General features: G+C 44.5%; 2 protein-coding genes across 2 annotated transcripts in view; both read right to left on the bottom strand.

Annotated features, from left to right (window-relative positions):
• Positions 1-9,339, bottom strand: part of arhgef10la (Rho guanine nucleotide exchange factor 10 like a) — a 91,436-nt gene extending 82,097 nt beyond the window's left edge. Inside the window, exons 1-2 of the mRNA XM_088309328.1 lie at positions 9,119-9,339; positions 180-434 (exon numbers count right to left, since the gene is read on the bottom strand). Of these exons, the coding sequence (XP_088165454.1) occupies positions 180-429 (250 nt within the window). The 5' untranslated portion in view covers positions 430-434; positions 9,119-9,339. The remainder of the gene's footprint in view (positions 1-179; positions 435-9,118) is intronic.
• A 699-nt stretch (positions 9,340-10,038) lies between these two features.
• chd5 (chromodomain helicase DNA binding protein 5) overlaps positions 10,039-19,190 on the bottom strand; it is a 29,131-nt gene continuing 19,979 nt past the window's right edge. Inside the window, 14 exon segments of the mRNA XM_088308391.1 lie at positions 10,039-11,977; positions 12,854-12,980; positions 13,063-13,226; positions 13,548-13,743; positions 14,101-14,233; positions 14,309-14,417; positions 14,563-14,724; positions 14,993-15,233; positions 15,307-15,377; positions 15,456-15,615; positions 16,087-16,231; positions 16,924-17,057; positions 17,374-17,462; positions 18,084-18,170. Of these exon segments, the coding sequence (XP_088164517.1) occupies positions 11,859-11,977; positions 12,854-12,980; positions 13,063-13,226; positions 13,548-13,743; positions 14,101-14,233; positions 14,309-14,417; positions 14,563-14,724; positions 14,993-15,233; positions 15,307-15,377; positions 15,456-15,615; positions 16,087-16,231; positions 16,924-17,057; positions 17,374-17,462; positions 18,084-18,170 (1,937 nt within the window). The 3' untranslated portion in view covers positions 10,039-11,858.

Genomic DNA, 19,190 nt, shown 5'->3' with positions numbered 1-19,190 from the left:
TGTGACTTTGAATGTGTGTGGTCTTGGCCTGGTGAGTGACGTGGGAGGCGAGTTTGAAAATAGCAGTCTTCTTTTGAATTTTTTTTTTTTTTTTGTTCTTGTCATGCACATAAATCTGTGAAAGAACAACAGCTGACCCCTCGAAGGAAGGTCCACTACGCTGGCAAGGAAAGTCTCACCATCCTTGCTGACGCTTCCTTCCTGTGGCGTGACGTCTTTGACAGCCCGCGACGCGTCCTCGCACGTCTTTGGGACTTCCGGGTTTGACAATTGAAGCGAGTCGCCGGCAAGCGCTCGGCCGCCCCCGGGAGGCTTCTCCTCGTCCTCGCTGTCGTCAAAGACAAACTCCTCGCCTTGCTCCTCATCCTCTTCCTCTTCCTCCACCTCCTTGTCTTGTTTTGGAAGTTGCTGAGACAAGGCGGTGGACATGGCTCCTAAATGAGGTGCACACGTTTGGAAAATCAAATGTTAGCAGCCATTCTTTCGGTGGTCAACACAGCCGGCAAAAAAAAAATATATATATAACTAGAAAGAGTGGTTGTGAGTTAAATTGTCACAGGTTTAAAAATTGCAAATCATGAATCCTTTGTTGGTGATGGCAAGCATGCAAATCGGACAATTGCGCGCTTCCCTAGAATTTGAAAAAGGATTTGCAAAATCCTCTCGGTGGACTGGGTGTGTATTTTTTACGCCATTTCTGTGATCACCACCAGGTGGGGCATTCACTAATCGCTGAAGTCGACAAGCAGATCGGCACATCAACCTCTGACAACGTGCGACGTTCAATCTGATAAAACTTAATCCCTACTTGGGACTCATTTGCTAGCCGGAGCTGTGAAAAATGTCAATTCTCCGACACGAGTTCTGGAGACTTTTTAGTGGCATCTGGTGCCGACTACTAGTACAGTTCATCTCTGCAATGAATTGACGTGACTTGGAAATTTGCTGGGGTTGCCGTGACTTTGAACAGGAGAAGACACGTTGACGGGCGATGGTTTGAGGGCTCGGCATACAGGATTTAAATATTACTCTGCAGAAAAGCAAGTGCAAAAACCAACTGTCGCATGACAGCAACCATCATCAAAATTCCAGAAACAATTTATTCATTTTGTATAAAGCAACCTCACTGAGCCATCGCCCAGCATTTAATAGTCGCCATTGCGAGCAGCGAAACCTTGCACGCCAACAGGAAATAAACCATTATTTCCATCATCCATGATAAGCGTTAACTGGATAGAGGGAGCAAAGCAGACAGATTGCAGGAGCCGGAATGTTCTAAGCTTCTTAACAAAATCATATCAAATGCCTTTGCCATAAAACGGCCTCTTAAAAACCTTGCGCAACAGCCAGCCAGCAAACGTTGAGGGGCAAGTCAATCTTCTCAAGAAAATGTGGAATGCAAAACAACAAAATGGGCAACAACGCGGTGACATATGGTGCTGAGCAAGTCCGTTAGCGGAATCAAAAAGTCGGCTTACAGGCGGATTAATTAAGACGGGCCCACAGCCGCTCATGACAGTGGCGGCGCCGTCGCTCCAAGAGAATCGTTGCTTCTTCAGACGGGGAAGAAGTTGAATTATTATGAGTAGGAATCTTCCTGGACTGAAGAACTCGCAGTTATGCTTGTTTTTAGGACACCAAAAATCTTCCCGGGTCAACGTGACCCGCCGCGTGTTTAGTCATGAAAAAGAAAAAGAACATTGAAATGTGTAAAAAGGAAGTTTACATCAGACATATTATGCATTTTGTCCAAAATTGTAAATGGTTGCTAATGCTAATTTTGTAAAAATTCAGAAATATTTAAAGCAAAGGAAGGAAATAAAAACTTTTTTTTTTTTTGCGATGTTATTTGTCTCGCTACATAACGGGAGCGTTAACTAAATAGGCGTGTTTTACGAGGTGGGAAAGGACAATGGAACATTGACCCCACTCGCAATTAAATCCCGTTGTTCCTCCAACAAAGCACGACCATTCGTGACTCCAATCTTACGTTTGCTCTCTTGAGGCTGCAGTTTACAGTTTGAATACGCACGCTAATTGTTTCTTCGCTCAACAAAATGTGACAACGGTGAGCACGTTAACGTACTGCCCAGTGCGACCGTCGCATGTGCGTTGCATTTTAATCAGCTCCGAAACGCCTCCCATGCCCAAGCAATTCATTGGCTGTGACAGGCCGGAACGACCTGACAATTACTTGAAAAAATAAATAAATCAAAGTTCTCGTCAGCACTTATTGCTTCATCTGAATGTCGGTCACGATCTCATTCCGGCGCTCGTGCTTTTCATTGGTGCCGTTTAGAATTTTTGCGGGGCCACTTTGAAGTCAGCGTGTGAGGCGTTAATGTTTTTCAAACACATGAAAGCCAGTGAAGCAAAGACGAGTGCGATTGGCTCCAGAAATGGTTTCCCTTTCCAAGCGGAGCAGATTCCACGACGAGTCTCATCTTCGGCCCACTCGCTGCCCCCGAACTTGCAACAATGACCCTTCTGTGGGGGGAAAACACGGGGTGGGCCCGCAGAAAAGCATTGTTTCTGCATTCGTCACCGCGCTACTCATTAGCTCACGGGTCATTTGGGCCGCGGCTGTGAGTGAGTGGCGCGCTTTCACACCACTCGTGTGAAAGTGGAGGGACACTTCCTCTTGGTGGCAGAACCACCAACAGAAAAAGTCTCAAGTGATAGCAGGAGCAATTTTGGGCTTGGGGGCTGGAGGATGGAAGATTGGAATGCCGACAAATCTGACCAAATATGGAAAGCGGCGGCAGATGTACATGCTAGTTTGTTCCTGAACACTGCCCAGAAGCCCTCGAGCAATAATTGTCTGTCTGACATTAAAATAGTACACTGCAGTCTATTTTACACGTCAGGGCCACTGCTTGAGTTTTCGACGGGTTTACATCTTATTTGACTGACTGAAATTTAAGCAGATAACGTCTGAGTTTAGCATGACGTCATGCGGTGTTCCACAGAGTTCTGTGCTGAGACTCTTATTTTATTATAACGCTTTCGTTCAGTGCTTCCTGATTACACTTGGACAAAAACAAATATCTCCCAGGGGCTATAGTGTCACAGGAACGTTGTAGCTTGGTTGCCATAGCGACCAGGAATGAAAAACAAGCGGAGGTCTGACCAGACCTTGAAGCTAAATAGCAAATAGTCAGTAAATGTTAAATAAACGGAACACCTAGTACTGTTTCGTAGATAGATACTCATTCACTTTTGGGTCAAGGCGTCCTTGAGAAATGATTTTGAGGAATTCAATCAAATAAAATACACATAAGTGCACTCAGTAATTGCTTATTTACGATGCTTTTTTTGGGGGGGAAATAATCTTATAGAAATAAATAAAGTTGCATTTAAAAAAAGGACAGTAATAATTATCTTTTACAAGCACAAAAATATATTTAGGATAAAATGCTGCAATTGTTCAGTAATGTCGTGATATCATTTGAAAGTCAAAGTTTAGCGAGGGAAGAAAGTCATTGTTTAACAAGAGAATTTTAAAAATTTAAACTTTCTCATATTACATATTTGATTCTGAAAAGAATAGGATGATAGGCTTGATTTTTTTAAACCAGAAAAAAAAATAAAAAATGTATTAAAGCTTTAAATTGGTCCAAAACTAAACTAGCGAGGAGTAACTTGTGGTATTCGTGCCCCCGATGTAAGTAGGATCTTTTATTTTAAATGATACAAAATCATAATTTACTGCTGATTATTCCGCGACCTCATTTATCTATCGAGCTGGCTCGCTATGACTTTTTAAGTTGACATTTTTGAAAGGCAAAGATTTCCGTCAAGACGGCGTGCCTGCTTCCAGCTCTGATGTGCTTTTGAATTTTGCCGGCGAGCTCCAACACGTCGTCGTGCCTGAGCCTTGCTGACTCATTTGTGGACGCGTCTGCCGAGGTGAACCGCCTTCGCCCGCAGTGGAATGCGCGTCAGGTGTGACGGCTAAAATGTTCAAAACATTATAGAGCAACAAAACGACGGCTGCCGCACTGGCTTATTTTTACAAACGTGACTTTTTCTCTGGCCACACGCCAAGTGTTTCTTTTTTTTTTTTTTTAGCACACAGGGCAAAAAAACAACTATTGGGAAACTGTCCAGACATTAAGATGGGTGGTTTGTTTCTTCTTTCTACCGTTATCTTGTTGCATTTAATTTTCACTTCTAACTGAGCAATGTTGTCATTGCTCCTAACTCGTGACATATGAGGGAAGTGGCATTTATCTAGATTTGGCAAACGATTTCAGTTTGGACAAAACAAAGAGCGAACAGAGTAAAAAGCTATTCTTCTCTCTTTGGGTGGACGGGGCGTGAAATAAGATGAGAGAATGGAGATGAAACTGACTCCAACACACCCGCCCTTGGCCGATATACGACTCTTGGGGGGGAAAAAAATCCCCCCCACGGTTGAGCAAATGTCGTAATAAGTGGAGTGACGCCGCCAAGTCGAGTGGCCCAACAGGTCGCATAGCTCAAGAAAACTTTGGGACTGACTAAGCAGCATTACTGCATAGAAACTTCTTTTCTTCATACCCAAAAGCGCTACGGAAAAGTCCTCCTTTGTAAAGATAAGAATGCTCAGGTTTTAATTTCACAACCATCATTTGACTGAGGACATTTTATGGAAAAAGGAGTCCTTAGAACTCGTGTACAAAAACATTTTGAGTGCCGGCTCACGCATTGCGCGTAATACAAAACAACCAAGATAATTTTTTGTCCTCTGCTGTTTACTGAAATGGTGTACGTGTGTCAAAACAAATATCGCCAAGCGAGGCTGGCTGAAGATCCAGAGCCACTTTCAAGGGACGGCCGGACTATCATGCAGAAGCAGCCGATTTATAAGGTTAGCAAAGCTGCACTGATATTTGCCGGATGCAGCGATTAGCGTTAGCTTGCGCGACGCTTGATTGCCCGTGTGTGTGCAAATGAATGCGCTTAACTTGCAAACGCGTCTCACTCCAAGAACCAGCCAGCGATTTGGCAATTTGCATTAAAAGTATCTGCATTTTACACCCAGCTTAGTTGAAAAGTCATACAGGGAATATGGACCTTTGAATAATTGACACTTGAATGCGATTAGTTCAATGGCACGCATGCGGGGCCGAAAATCTAAACAAGAAAAAAAGATGTCGTTATTCTGTGACCCCCCGTAAAGTGGCGTTCGGCATTTCCTCGAATATAAAAAAAAAATATTGTTTTGGCGCCATCCTGTGGCATCTACAAAGTAATGCTGCTACCGGACAATCCCGATGAGTTCATTTGCCAGATTGGAAACTTTGTCCAGATTTGTTTGGAATCATACCAAAATCAAAATCGGATTTGGTCCACAACGCGACTCGCTTTGAATACTGCGTTAACCGCAAACTGGACCAAAGTTCTTGTGAGGTTGTTTTCGGTGGCGACAATGCCATTCCCAGTCGCAACGAAAGCCAAGTTGAAAGCAGCGGAGTGAAGGCGTTTTCACGGGCCCGCTTAAAATAAGGAGCACTTCACACTTTGCAAACAGCCGTAAATCTGCCAGAAGAGGCACAAAAAAAGTCAGAGTGCAGCAAGCGACTGTAAAAGTCCCACACGAGAGAGAATGACGGCACTGAACAAAACGTGGGCAAGAAGTAAGCGAGAGTCACAGACGAGGAAATGCAACTTTTTTTGGGGGGGGACTTTCTTCGGGGGCAAACAATTGCACAAGACTCAGCAGACGAGGCCACAAAACGTCGCCACGAGCTGATGATTGTGCAGCGTTTCCTTCCGCTTCCTAGCTTGAAATGATCATTGAGCAAGCTTAAAATCAGAGGCAGGTCCTTGAGGACGGACCGCATACGTCCTTGCTTTGGTTGTCCAAGACTCAATGACCTGAGTGGAAGCCTGCCGTGAGGTACGGTCACACCCGTATTTTTCAGAATATTTGCCACTTGTGGAAAAGGCGATGTCGGGAATTTGTACGTCGAAAGCAAGCGACACCATGTGAAAAGTATTTCATACCACACCGAACGCTGGTCACCTTTTACAAGGGGGTCCTGGGCTCAAAATTGAAATTCTTAAATGAAATTGACATGTAGAGTTTGGAATTGCATATGGATGCCACAAGATGTCAGCAAATCTTAAAATCATAAAGCATGACATCATGCTTTGAGAACACGCAAGTTCGTAACGCTGTTCCATACGCGGATGTATTCAGTATTGGGAGTGATGGGAAAGTGAAGCTTCATGAAGCACTTGTGATATTTGCTTACTCCTCTAGACGAAAATAAAGGCTAGTGCAAGAGTGCCATCTAGAGGTGTCAGAATGTATCACAAGTGCTTCATGAAGCTTCATTTGTTCATCACTAAGTATCGCTCATATAATTCAACACCGCAAACCACCTTCACGTGAAGCACAACAATTGTGTTAGCATACAAGCCTAAATAACACGCTAGAATAAACTTACATGACATCGCACATGCAAATGTAACATGTTGAGGATGGCTTTCGATTACTCACTCGTTTTCACTATTTGCCAACAGCGAAAGATTCCGATATTTTGTCAACAGTTGTGTTTATTGGGACAAAAGCAATCACGCTCCCGCCGGTCATCAGTGTGACTTTCACCTGCCTTGCTGCATGCTGGCAACGCAACCTTGCGATCAACTCGACTAATATGATGGATGTGCTGGAGGAGCAGCAGCATGCAAGTTGTTGCTGTCGCATTCAAGACAAGGTCACCCATCTGTGCTCTCAGAACAATGGCGCACTGCTCCCATAGCGTGTGTCCTTTGTCGCAAGACGAGGATGTGCTGAATGTGTTGGGCACGCGCGCGCACGCACGCACACACACACACACACACAAGGATTGTATTCATCTTGTCAAATTGGGACATTGGAATAGAAAGCGACAATATTCAATGCACCTGAGTTTCTGTTGAGACTTTGTTTGTTTTAGAGGGTTGGATTTATGGTTCTTTTATGACCTACACTAGTTTCCTTAGCCCCGCCCCCTCGCTTTTGGCGTGGACTCTAATTTTATTTGCATAGCGCCACTTCACAACACAAGTTATCACAAGGCGCTTTATAAAAAATATAAAATGTTGTTCTTTTTTTATGATGATTAGTAGGAGTTGAAGTAATGGCAGCAATACTACATTATTTTAAACAAATAATTAAAAAATATATGAACAAATGCTAAATAACTAAAAATTCACAATTAACATTGGCTGAAGTTTATTGCACAACTAAACATAAAACAAAAGAGAATTACTTTTTTTTTCCCCAAAACAAATAATGTGGTCCGCTAGCTCCATGCTAACAGAAGATGCAAAACTCCAGAGATGGGCAAACAAAAGTGGCATCAATGTCTCAGTAATTGTAATAAGGGCCCGGATGAGATGGATTTTGTGAAGCAGCTGCCAATTCCTATATTTGGCAATGAGAAAATTCTGATAATGGATTAATCGGCCAATCGATTTAAGAAAGAAATGAATAAAATAACTTTTTCAATCGCTGAATGCTTTTACAATCATTTTGTCCTTCAGTATTTGTTTAACTTTACAACAGAGAAAGAAATGGCAGTTTTTGATGATTTAAATTTTTTGTGGGGGTGCCTGAATGTCATTTTCTTTGTCTTCAACTGCAATTGATGTTGAAGATGATGCGAGTTAAAAAAAAGAACAATCAGCAAAAATCCGCAAAAAAAAAACAAAGACTGATTAATCGGTCGGCCCAAGTTTTGAGCTACAAATTGTAATTCTAAGTTAAATAGATATTAGCATCATTGTATGTAATTTTTATGAATCAATTACGTCATGCAATTATAACTGGACTCAACATTTTTCATTCGGGAAAAGACTTTTTGAAGTTTGGGGAAGGCAATTGTCTGTTGCTAGTTCACTCCGCACGCTCCGTAAAGGCGTTTCTGAAAGATCGTGGTGTGGAAGAACAAGCCCATTCAACACAGTTGGGACAAACTGCTAAAACAAAAAAATCTCACACACTCCCACCACCACTCTCGCTTCCACCCTTCAGGAAGTCTCCCAAACGCTAAGTTTTCCCTTCCCTTGCTCCGTGGAGGGCAGACATCCCCATTGTGCAATATTTGACAGCTCGGTGCGGTTGTCAAGCGAACCTCCAAGCCTCTCAATGGAGGCCTGTGCGTGTGCTGGCTGTCGGGAGTGCGTCAATGAATCGGCCAGTGACTAAGAAGACAACAATGCGATGCAGTGAGCCCGCGCAGCCCCCTGCAAGATGGAGGAAATGCAAATCAGGACTTTGCTGCTTCCCCTTTAACTTCCCAGCCTGGGACTCCCGAAGACACAGCATGACGTCCATCACCGGACGGGAGGCTCTCAATTCTTTGGATTTTGTTGTACACTGAAGACATTTGGGTTTCAGATCAAAAGATGAAGATAAGCCAAAAGTTGGATTGCAGCTTTTTGCTAAACAACTCCCGACAGAGAGAGTACCTTTTGGCTGACGCCACCCATTTTTTGGAGTGGGCAAAAGTATTGGAACATGTGACTGGATTGACTGGTCAAATATTAGATAGGGCTTTTTTTTTGGCATTGGGTTTTCACCTGTGAAAACTGCATTTGCTGTCAAGCAAACAAGAACAGCCAGAAACACAAACTATTTAGAAGCTGAGAGCAGAGGGGAAAATCCTTCAGAGCTATTGCACAAACATTGGGTGTAGTCTTTTTTTATTTGAAACCCAAAATGTCTTTAGCATACAACAACTAAGTTTCATTCTTACACTTCTGGAAGGGACTGCATGTGACCTGTGATTGGCGCAGACGACCAGTCCAGCAGCATGTACAGCATTTCTCTCACCTTCTGTTCAGATTTGTGCCTTGCAATTCACTGGCGACCAGTCCGGGGTGTACCACACTTCACGCCCAAAGAAAATGAATGGATGGACAAGAAGGGGATCTCCTGGTGGTGCATGCAGGCTTTGTTGAAAAGCGTCCAGACACCATGAGTCTCATCCTTCCTGGTGGGACGTTACCCCCAAAACAAGGCCCGTGGACCGCCACTAGCCAGCACTACTCCCTCCCCCACATTGATGACCCCCCCCCACACACCTTTAACAAAGCTGCTGCCACTGCAAATTGCAAAAATAGAAGAAGAAAAACACGTCACCTCTGCGTCCTGTGACTTGCTTTAATCCTGGCAAAGGGCCATCAAAATGTCATCACTGGAGGCTCCTTGTTTGGTGTCCTGTCGGCAAGTTGTCCACGCTCGGACGCCACCTTCGCTAGTCGGCTACGCTTCTGCGTCGTCGAGCTTCTCTCCGCCAAGCCCTCGCCGCTTTTTCAGCAGTGCTTTCCCCCCCGCTTCCATCCCTTTCAGTCCTTTCTTCGCTTCTTCTCCCACCCAGCCTGCCTGCCTCCCTCCTCCCACAGTCCGCGACCCCGAGCTGTTGCCCAGACAGCCGCACAAAGGTTCCGCGGCCGAGCGAGAGCTCTCACGCGACGCCGGCCAATGGTGAGGCAGGCCGAAGGCAAGCCAGCGACCAATGGGAGTGGTCGCGGTGAGAGTATCGACCAATCCCAGGAGGGTTTGAGGGGCAAAGTAGGCGGGTGGAAAGGAATTAAAGCCAATCTGCCTCGGCGGCCACTTCCGGGTTTAGCTTCTTTTTTTAGATTCTTTTTTATTTACGCTTCTCGTTTTCGCGGGTAATGGGGCGCAGAATCCCGGACGAAAAGTGAAATTTCGCGAAGTGGAAGTTGACTTTAATTTTTTTTTGGGGGGGTGAGGTCGGGGGTCTTACACCTCTATTAGACCGTTGCAACCCCCTGACATGTGTTCACAAACTTCTAAATACTTTTTACACAGGAAAACTAACTTGAAAAATGCAAAATTAAAAAGCAAATGATATAGCAGTTCATGAAAATACTTAAAAATGTTAATTACATAATGAAATCATGCGCTGCAGTTTGGACGAAACAGTAAATTTAGGTAATTTTTGCAGACTTCTCACTTCAGTGGTTGAGCAATTACTCATCTATTTGAATGAAATGTCACTTTTTTTTTCATCTCGCAAAGTCAACAAGCACAAATATGTCATCGGAAGATTTATTAAAACACAATCAAACAAATGCACAGTACAAATCAAAAGATGACCGTTCACTTGGTGGCCCAGTTGCTTGACAGCACAAGTCCGAAGAAGAAGCCCCAAAGTGAACCGCCATAGAAAAAGCTTCAGAAGCTGTGCATTCACTGCAACAAAAGGTGCCTTGTCAAGGTCTTTTTTTCATTTCTTTTCTCAAGCTTTTGAAGCCATGTTCATTAGAAGCATGTACATACGCAATATTTATAATATTAGACTGAAGTCTTGGTTTGTTAGTTTTTTCATAGACAGTACATTCATCCCGACTCCAGTTTGATTGCATGTGATCAGAATATGTTGTCACGTATGTGCCCTCGAGGTCACAGCGCGGCGGACATTCATTTTTTTTGTTTGTTTGAATTTTGACACTTTATTTACAGGTTTCTGAGGTTTCGTCTGCAACATGAGTCGTTTGCAACACCAACAAAAACTAAAAGTGAAAAAAAAACGACTCCCAAATTCAGTTTGCATGAGATAAATAGCATTCTGGGGGGGGAAAAATAAAGGTGTTCTTCTTACATCAGCATGTTGATGACAGAAGGTCAGCTGACAATCATCTCACAGATGACATCATTTCAATTCTGACATACCACATGTTACACATTATGGAACGCAAGCGTTAAAAACGTCTGTCCATGTAAATTGTAGACCAAAACCAAGTTTCAAATTCATTAAGGTTTCAAGACAGGATTGGGTTTCAAGTCTTTACAAAAAAAAACATCTTGAGTTGACAAACTGACACAGAACCATGAAATAAGAACAGAATGTTAAAACTGAGCTTAGATGCACCCACTGCAGTTTTAAAAGCATCCGCTTTAGGGTTTCAGAAAAAGGTGAGGGTGCGAAATTATGGTTTTGAGACAGGATTAGGGTTGAAGGTTCCAAGCCATCAGGGAAAAACTGAGCTTTGAGGTCTCATCACGGTCTTAAAACTGCCCGTGTTAGTGTTTCAAGCTTTCAAATTAGGAAGTCTTAAAACGGGTAGGTTTTCATATTAAGGTTTTGTGATAGGGTTCCAAATTAGGGTTTCAAAACAAGGGTTCCAGTTACGGTTTCAAGCCTATAAAACAGACAGCATTCTTGATTTCAAACAAAACCACAAACGAAAATCTTCACGCAGGACTGAGGACAAAACAGTTTTGATGGTCCCATCTCAGTCTTAAAACAATCAAAGCAAAAGCTGTTTTGTTCGGGTGGTGGTGGTGTGGAGGGGGGGGGGGTTGGTCATTATAAATATCAAGAGAAATCTTTAAGATTCTCATAATTAAAGTCCCACAAATGAAGGCAAATCATCAGTTCCAACGAGGGGCCACATACAGCCCCCCTCAGCCCTCGGATCCCCACCTAGTGCAGCCAACATTCAAAACAGAAACAATCACAGGTATCGTACTCACAAAACACACTGCAATGCATCAAAAGTCCTGCAGGTGTCACCAATGAGAGGTAAAGACCGTCGCAACCAGCGGGTGGCGCACTTCCAGGCATTTACTGCATCCATGGAGAGTCTTTCAAAAGGAATCAACACTACGTGAATGACAACAACGCATAAAGGAAAACTGCACTCAAACGTCCACTGGGAAAACAAAAAACAAAAAAGAGAGGGAAAAGTCACATTTTACCTCAGTCCTGACATCTTGTCTGAGGTTTTTCAGTGAAAATATCAAGTTAAAAAAACCTCTGCAAAGGTAAAAGTGCAATTCTTCAGATTCAATACATCTGCAAATGAAAAGAAAACAAAGATGGAGGACGCGGCCCAGGGGAGAAAGCATCTCAGTCCTCGATGCAAATGACGTCGCTGGCTTTGCCAGACTTCAGGTCGGGCGTGGCCGCGTCTCGCAGGGACTCGAAGGTCTTCTTGTCCAGGTGGCTGCTTGGAGGACCGTTAGACACTGAAAAAGGTTCAGAGGTTTCATGTCAGATGGACCACAAGGAGAACCCAAAAGCAAACGGAAACAACCACCACCAAGCTTAGCAAGTTGAACTATTTCGGTTCTTTTAGGACAAGAATCCACCCATCGATTATCCGAGCCGGTTCCCCTCACGGGGGTCGCGGGCGTGCTGGGGCCTATCCCAGCTGCAGTAGGCGGGGTACACCCTGAATTACCTTGTATACTGGTTGGAGATTTGTCACCTCATTCAAAATCTGCACAGGTAATTACACTTGTCAAAGTTAGTCGGCACACAAAATCCAAATCACGAGGCATCGTCCGCTATTAGTTGTCAACGAGTTGCTATTGAAAATCAAGAAAACGATTCCCCTCTTGTCAATGTCAGGTTCTGGGTGTTGTTCAGCTCCTGCAGTCGTGTTACCTTGTGTTGTGTTTCACAACAAATCGACCGTTCGTTTGGGCACCTTTTCTTGCCATACAAAATCAACAGGACTTTTCCATTCAGGTTTTTAGTGCTGTCAAGAATATTGCGGTACCTCGTGCTTTCATTTCAAACCAATAGGCCTCCTCCATAATGGTGTTTACACTCGAAATGGGCGCAGAGGCCGGCTAGACTTTGTTTTGGTATTTTTGCAGACGCACACAGTTCGCTACCACTCGAAGCAGCCCTTTGAAATTAGCATTGACAGGGTAGAAGCCAAGCCAAAACAGATTTGTTGGAGTCGATCCAAGAGGTCAAATCGCACAAAGTACATTTCTAAAGAATTGCATGCAGACCTCCAAAAGCGGAAGATGCAACCACTACACCTCCATAGCTGTGCTGCGGCAAGTTTTCTTTTTTTTTTTTTTTTATTCCAAATCAATGCTTTTTCTTACCACTGACGTATGGCCCCAGAGGCATCTGACTGTAATTGACCATGGGCTGGCCCCCGGGGCCCCTGAACTGACCCCCAAAGGTGCCTCCGTACAGCTGGGAGCATGTGAAGCCTCCTGGGCTGAAAGTCTGACAAAAAATAAAAAGAGAGAGATTTTTTTTTGCGGCAGACTCGCTTACTCTTTGAAGTGAATATTGTCCATCCACATACCTGCTGCGGCGGAGGTTCACCACCTCGGCTGGTGAGGCGGCTCAGGATGCTGCGCTCGGACATCTGCAAGCGCGCCGACACGGGCGGGATGCGGGACAACATGTTGGGCAGCCGCGTCACGTCGGCCTTCATGTCGCTAAGGAGCTCTTCCAGCTGGTTCAGGACTGCGCACGCACACACACACACACACACACACACACAGATCTCAAATTATCTTCCTCCATTAAAATGAATGGATATATTGTTTATCCATTACAGCATCCACAAAATAATAAGAATAAAAACTGTGTAGATTTCATGTCATGTCGGAACTCATCAGTTCAGTTCTGTTTGAATTTAGCTTAATGCAAAAGATTTTTTTTTTTCGTACTACAAGCTCTCCAGAAGTTAACCAAAGAGGTTAAGAGGCTCCGATTCAGAGGGATTCCGATCGATGAATGTGCCGGTCTGGATATAAAAATGTGCTTCTGGATGCGGATTCTGACCTTTGTGCAGCACGGCGTTGGCCGGCTTGTTCCCGCCAAGGGACTCTTTGGACAGGTGCTGGTGAGACTCGGCCAGACACTCCACCTCAGTGAAGCGCGTGTTGAGAGCCATGGCGGGGTGCCCGGGGTCCTGGCTCATGTTGAGGTAGGCGGCGCGCCGAAGCTGCTCCTCGATCACCAGCGCTTGCTCCAGCAACTGCGCCCGCCGCAAGACATACAACATACCTCACGTTACTCGGTAGGGCTCGGCTTTCAAGTCAGGGTGAGCGTCTCGGGTAAGGGTGGGGGTCTCAAATTAGGGGTTCGTGTCAGGATTGCTTGGTCCAAGACTTTCAACCTTGGAGACCAAGATTACATCCTTCAAATTTCTTGCCTAAAATGAACTCAAAAGAAATCAATTTGGGTTATTTTTAGCCAAGTAAGGGGATGGAACTCATCTTATGTTTGCAAATTGAGGTTTAAAATGCGGGTCGTGGTTTCAAATGAATGACTTGACTGTCCAGCCCCCCAGCAACCGCCGCCCCTTTTTCATCTCTCTGTGTCCCCCACTGGCCTTGAATCGCCGCGCCAGGAACTTGTTCTTCATCTCCAAGTAGTTGCCCTTGTGCATCTCGGTCTTGAAGGGCTCGTTGAGGATGGCGTAGCGCGGGTCGTTCTGGATGTCCTGCCAACGCGCGTAGCCGTGCCTGCTCTGCGGTTAAGGCGGCACACACCGATCCCGGGAAAGACCCAAAGTCAACTTGAACGGCAAGAAAGGATACGTGACGATGCCCGCCAGCAGCCAGTAGTCATGGCGACGGTGCCAGATGTCAGCCATCTTGCCGGACGACAGCGCCGCTCGCTCCTCCGTCTGCCACAGCGTGTGTAACTCTGAGATGGGAACACATCGATTGGAGTCAGTTTGGGGTTTTGTATTAGCAGACGCTTTGGATTTTTGGTTTTGATATTCAGAGCAGGAAGGAAAGTGATGATTGTCGTTCACTCGCTGCACCGATCCAAAGTGGCGGTCGCTCACCTGTGAAGCCGCCATCGGCGATATTGAACATGAACTTGGTTTTGAATCCGTTCTTGTCCTCCTTCCTGGCATCCTCCACTTCGTCCGCCGTGTCTTTGTCGCCATTCAGGCGAGCGTCTGCGGCGGCGGCGGCGGCGGCGGCGTCCTCGCTTTTCACCTCATCTGCAACGACAACACACAACACATCAGCACTCGGCGTTCTCAGACTTTTTGGCTTCAGGAAACGTTGACACGAGACATTCAACACAACTACCACATGTGCGTCAAAATGCCGGAATAATTCAAAAGTTGAACTTGAAAAATGGCTTCTTCCCAAAAATATGATTTTATTGCTGTACTAACTTTTATTCCTGTAATAATGTTACTTTCTCTTCTTTAAAAAAAAAGACTAAATAAATAAATAAGCTCAAAAGACGCACGGCGTCCTTACCTGCTTTGCTCTCCTTCTCCTCGCCTTCTCCTCCCTGGGGAGGCTTCTCCGGTTCTTTGGACTGACTCTCACTTTTAGGCGAGTCGTGACTGCTCGCCACCTCTGCCTGTTTGTCCTCCTTGTCGTCTCCTCGCATTTTCTCCTCGGGGGCCGCCGCCTTGCTCTCATCGCCGTCGACCGCTTCCTTCTCCTCCTCGTTCTCCTCCTCCTCTTCACGTGTGTGTGACGGCTCCGTACATGTCTGCAAAGATGCGGCAAGTTAAACCAAACATTTTCATACTTGTTGTTCCTTCCAAAGACGAATAAGGACGTACTTCCTGCTCCGACTGTTTCTTGCCGTCTTGCTCGGTTGAGTCCTTGTCCTCAGCGGGAGCCTCAGTCTTCTCTACAAAAGCACAAAAGATTCTTGAAAATACATATCTAGCACGTTTTCTGAATATTGTTTGTGCTAATTCTTGCTGACCTGGTGGGTTTGGGGTCCCGGGTTGCGTGGCGACCGGGCTGGCCTGTAGCGGGGTGTTCGGGTCTGACGAGACACTCTCGGTCAGCTTCTTCAGTTCCATACCGATGGGGATCAAGTCCGGCGAGCTCAGCTTTCCGTTGACGTGTTCAAACTCTTGAACCTGCCATCCACAACAATCATTCAGACCCACAGCCACACAAATCAAACTTAACAGAGCCATGCCTTACGAAATTATAATAACATAATTAAATAGAATGTAAACAATGAATCAGTTTGCACGTCATGATTTCAGACTTTAACACGAAAGGCCTCCTTCTGGTGTGCGCAAAATGGCCACCAGAGGCCAGTATAATATCGTCACTACTGCTCAATAAATTGCAGTACTATTAGTTGTTTGTCACAAAGGATAAAAAGTATATGCCTGTGAGTATAGTCTGTCAAATATCTGTTTCTCAACAACCACTACATTTGGTACAGATAAATGGGTCATTTTTAAAATTTTTGGAGCAGAGCAAAAACATCCAGATTGGGATTGTGCGTCATCCGTTGATCTGTCAATGCGATCTAGCCAAAGAATCTTGTCGTATCGAATATTTCTGTGCTGATTTGTGAGGGTGGAGTCCGCATTGACCTTTTTCCTGACCAGCGACATGACTCCAATCCGGGTGAGCACGTGCTGTCATGACAGCCCCTCACGCGGGACACCGTCCGCAAACGTCTCGGCCCCGTCGGCGCCCGGTTCGCACAAGTGTCTCATGAACAGAGACACGTAGGCCCTGGTCACATCACAACCACAATCACAATCACAGTGGGAAGTCATTTTTAAAGGAGAAGAAAGAAAAAACGAGACTACACACTTGGAGATGAAGACAAAGGCGTTGAAATCATTTGCCAGACTGTCACAGAAAATGTTTTCACTGGTGTTTATCATTACCACGCTACTTTTTTTTTTTTTATAGTAACACGGTACAGTGTTTATGTATTGTTTTCTATTATTTGTTATTTACATTTATTTATTATTATTATTTATATTATTATTACAAAAATACAGGCAAAATGGCATTTTTGTATTTTCTACGTTTACAATAATCCAAAATACAGTAGACAGTATATTTGCACTATTTAAGACATTAAAATGCAATACAAAATAAATGTAAAAATAAATGATGTATAAAAAAAAAATGAAAAAATTACCTGTTGCTTAAAGGGATATAATTACTCTGACATGTACTATGCAAGTTTTGTTAGTGTCTCAATGACACTTCATGGTTCAAATGCATTTGAAATTCTTTTTCCACAGTAAATGTCAACTTGGAGTGGCAATAAATTGAAAAATGTTGAATTAAAATATGTTTTTTTATAAAGTTTGGTTCTCTGTGATCAACCAGAGCAATTTGCTCGCTGCATTGGTCGCTGGTCTAAAAGTGTGAGTTTCTTTTGAGTCCAAATGTAGTTATTAGAGCATCACCTGAACTCGCGCTCGCTCTTCCCTCTCAGGTCTCGCACAATCCAGTGGGAAGTGAAGGCGTCTTGGGGAGGCATGCCCCAGCGCATGATGGCGTTCAGGAAGGCTTTCCTCTGCCGGGCGTTGAAGCCAAGAACCTGAAGAGCAACGCGTGTCCCAAGTTACAAGCACACACACATAAACTGCACAAAATACAGTAAAAAAAACTATTTGCCTCGCTCTTCTGGGTTATTCTGATGACAAAAAGTTGAACTGTTGTCTCATCGTAGATTACATTTTGAAATAGGGCCGTACATGTTTGGGTTTTTTCCTTTATTAAATGTAATTATTTGTTCATAAAACTAGATTGATAATCATATGATATAAAATGGTCAAAAGATTCAAAAAAGAAAGCGGGCAAATCATTTTATTCGGAAATGTGTGGCATCACCTCAGTGACGTCACAGATTTTACCTCGATGCTGCCGCCGACTCGGGCCAGCAGGGGGGGCAAGGGCTTATCTTTGTCGTTCCTCAGATGACGGCGAGAATGTCGGCGACCACCTGCCACAAAAAAAAAAAAAAAAAAAAAAACATTCAGTAAAATCAAAATGCTAAAACATATTTTATGACTCACGTTTCAGTAATCCCCCGCCTGGTGATTCAATATGTTCACACATGCACTTTTTTCTGTGGAATATCTTCTTCGAACGACCTTGTCACAAGATGGCACCTAATAGGAAAGTAGTAATTGGTGTCAAGGAAGTTTGCTGAAGTGATCCATTAGGTCAGGGAGGAGTTTAGCCTGGGTTGTTAGCAGAAGTTACAGAGCGTCCTTGCAGCACATTAAAGTAATGTTGTGAATTTTGTTTGAAAGAATATGAAAGTCTTTTGGATGATAGTTTGTGATGGCACATTTGTTGTTCGAGCTCAATGACATCAGCAAAGCTAAACAATTTCAGGGGTGGAGGAGTTACGCGCAAGTTTTGTTGCCACCATGATTTAAAAAAAAATATATATATATTTATTTTGAAACACTAATTCTGGTTTAGCTATTGGCCGGAGATTACTGCATTGTGTTGTACACACTCACTGGACACTTCATTAGGTACGGCTACAAAATGCTGGCGTCGACCCTTTGCAGGTGTCCCTTATGAAGTGTCCCTAATGAAAGGAGCGGGATACCTTCCGGCCTCTCCTCGAAGTCTTCGTCCTCGTCCTCGGACCCCACCGAGTACTCCGACTGGTTGTCTGAAACATCATCCTGCCACTCTGAGCACCACACATCAGAGACAACACAGTACATTGCTTCCGTCGGATGCCACCTGGGGGCGTCACGCCAGCCAGCTCAGCAAGCGCGCCCTGGCTTTTTAGCAACTCGGAGTCGGAGAGAGGGCTCTCCAAAAATGTTGAACCTCTGAAGTTCTGACAGCATTTTAAGATGACAGTCAAGGAGGTCAAAAGCGGCAATTGAGATTTAAAAGAGCTGAGAGGACGGAATACACACGCTTGCTCACTGGATTCTGCGCTGAGATTGTGGATGTGGAAGCCAATTCAAATGTCTTCAATATGAAAATCCAGGAGTGCAAAAAGCTAAGATGAACTCTTTTGATGTCATCTGTACGTATGTCTGTAATGTGATATAAAGGACAGCGTGCCTTCCACGTGGCATCAAACAACAGGACCACAAGAACATATTTGAAACACAAGCATGCCAAGTTCATTTGTGGAATCATTTTGTCGAGACAGTGGAACCTTTGAGTGGAATTCAATCGGCTGCGGCGTGAAGCCGTCAGCATTTGACACTTTTCTTAGCAAATCATTCCCTCGCCAAATGACATTGGAGAGGTGTTGCTAAATTGAATTTTCTGTCACCGCCTGCAGTTCAGTGTCAGTTTGACAATCTTGACGGCAGTCGCACAAGTTATGCTATCCAGGAAAAGTTTCTTGAAATAGGATCTGTTCTTGAAAAAAGACAGCAGAAGCGTGCCAAGCAGGCGTTCGCACAAATCCAGGGAAAGCTTTACTGTTCTCCACTTGAGGTTTTTGAGCGTTTTAATCTTCCGCCTGAAGCCTTTGAACAACCTGAAATTGGCGCAATGGAGCGTTACAACGCGCCGAAGCCTTCGCTGAATCGAGCTTTTGTTGATGGCGACTGCAAATTGATTTCACCTGGCTTGGCATCAATGGTTGCGCTCAGCTCTCCGTTTTCAGGAGTCACCACGTCTTTGTCAAGATCAGATCCGGTTTTGAGAAACGTGCCAAGATGGAGCACTGTGATGTCCAGAAAGA

Source organism: Idiotropiscis lumnitzeri, chromosome 11, assembly GCF_059441095.1.
Source record: "Idiotropiscis lumnitzeri isolate Australia: NSW breed Sydney's pygmy pipehorse chromosome 11, RoL_Ilum_1.0, whole genome shotgun sequence".
In the NCBI taxonomy this organism is placed as follows: Eukaryota; Metazoa; Chordata; class Actinopteri; order Syngnathiformes; family Syngnathidae; genus Idiotropiscis; species Idiotropiscis lumnitzeri.
Note: the sequence above shows the minus strand (reverse complement) of the source record. Positions and strands in the feature narration are given on the sequence as shown.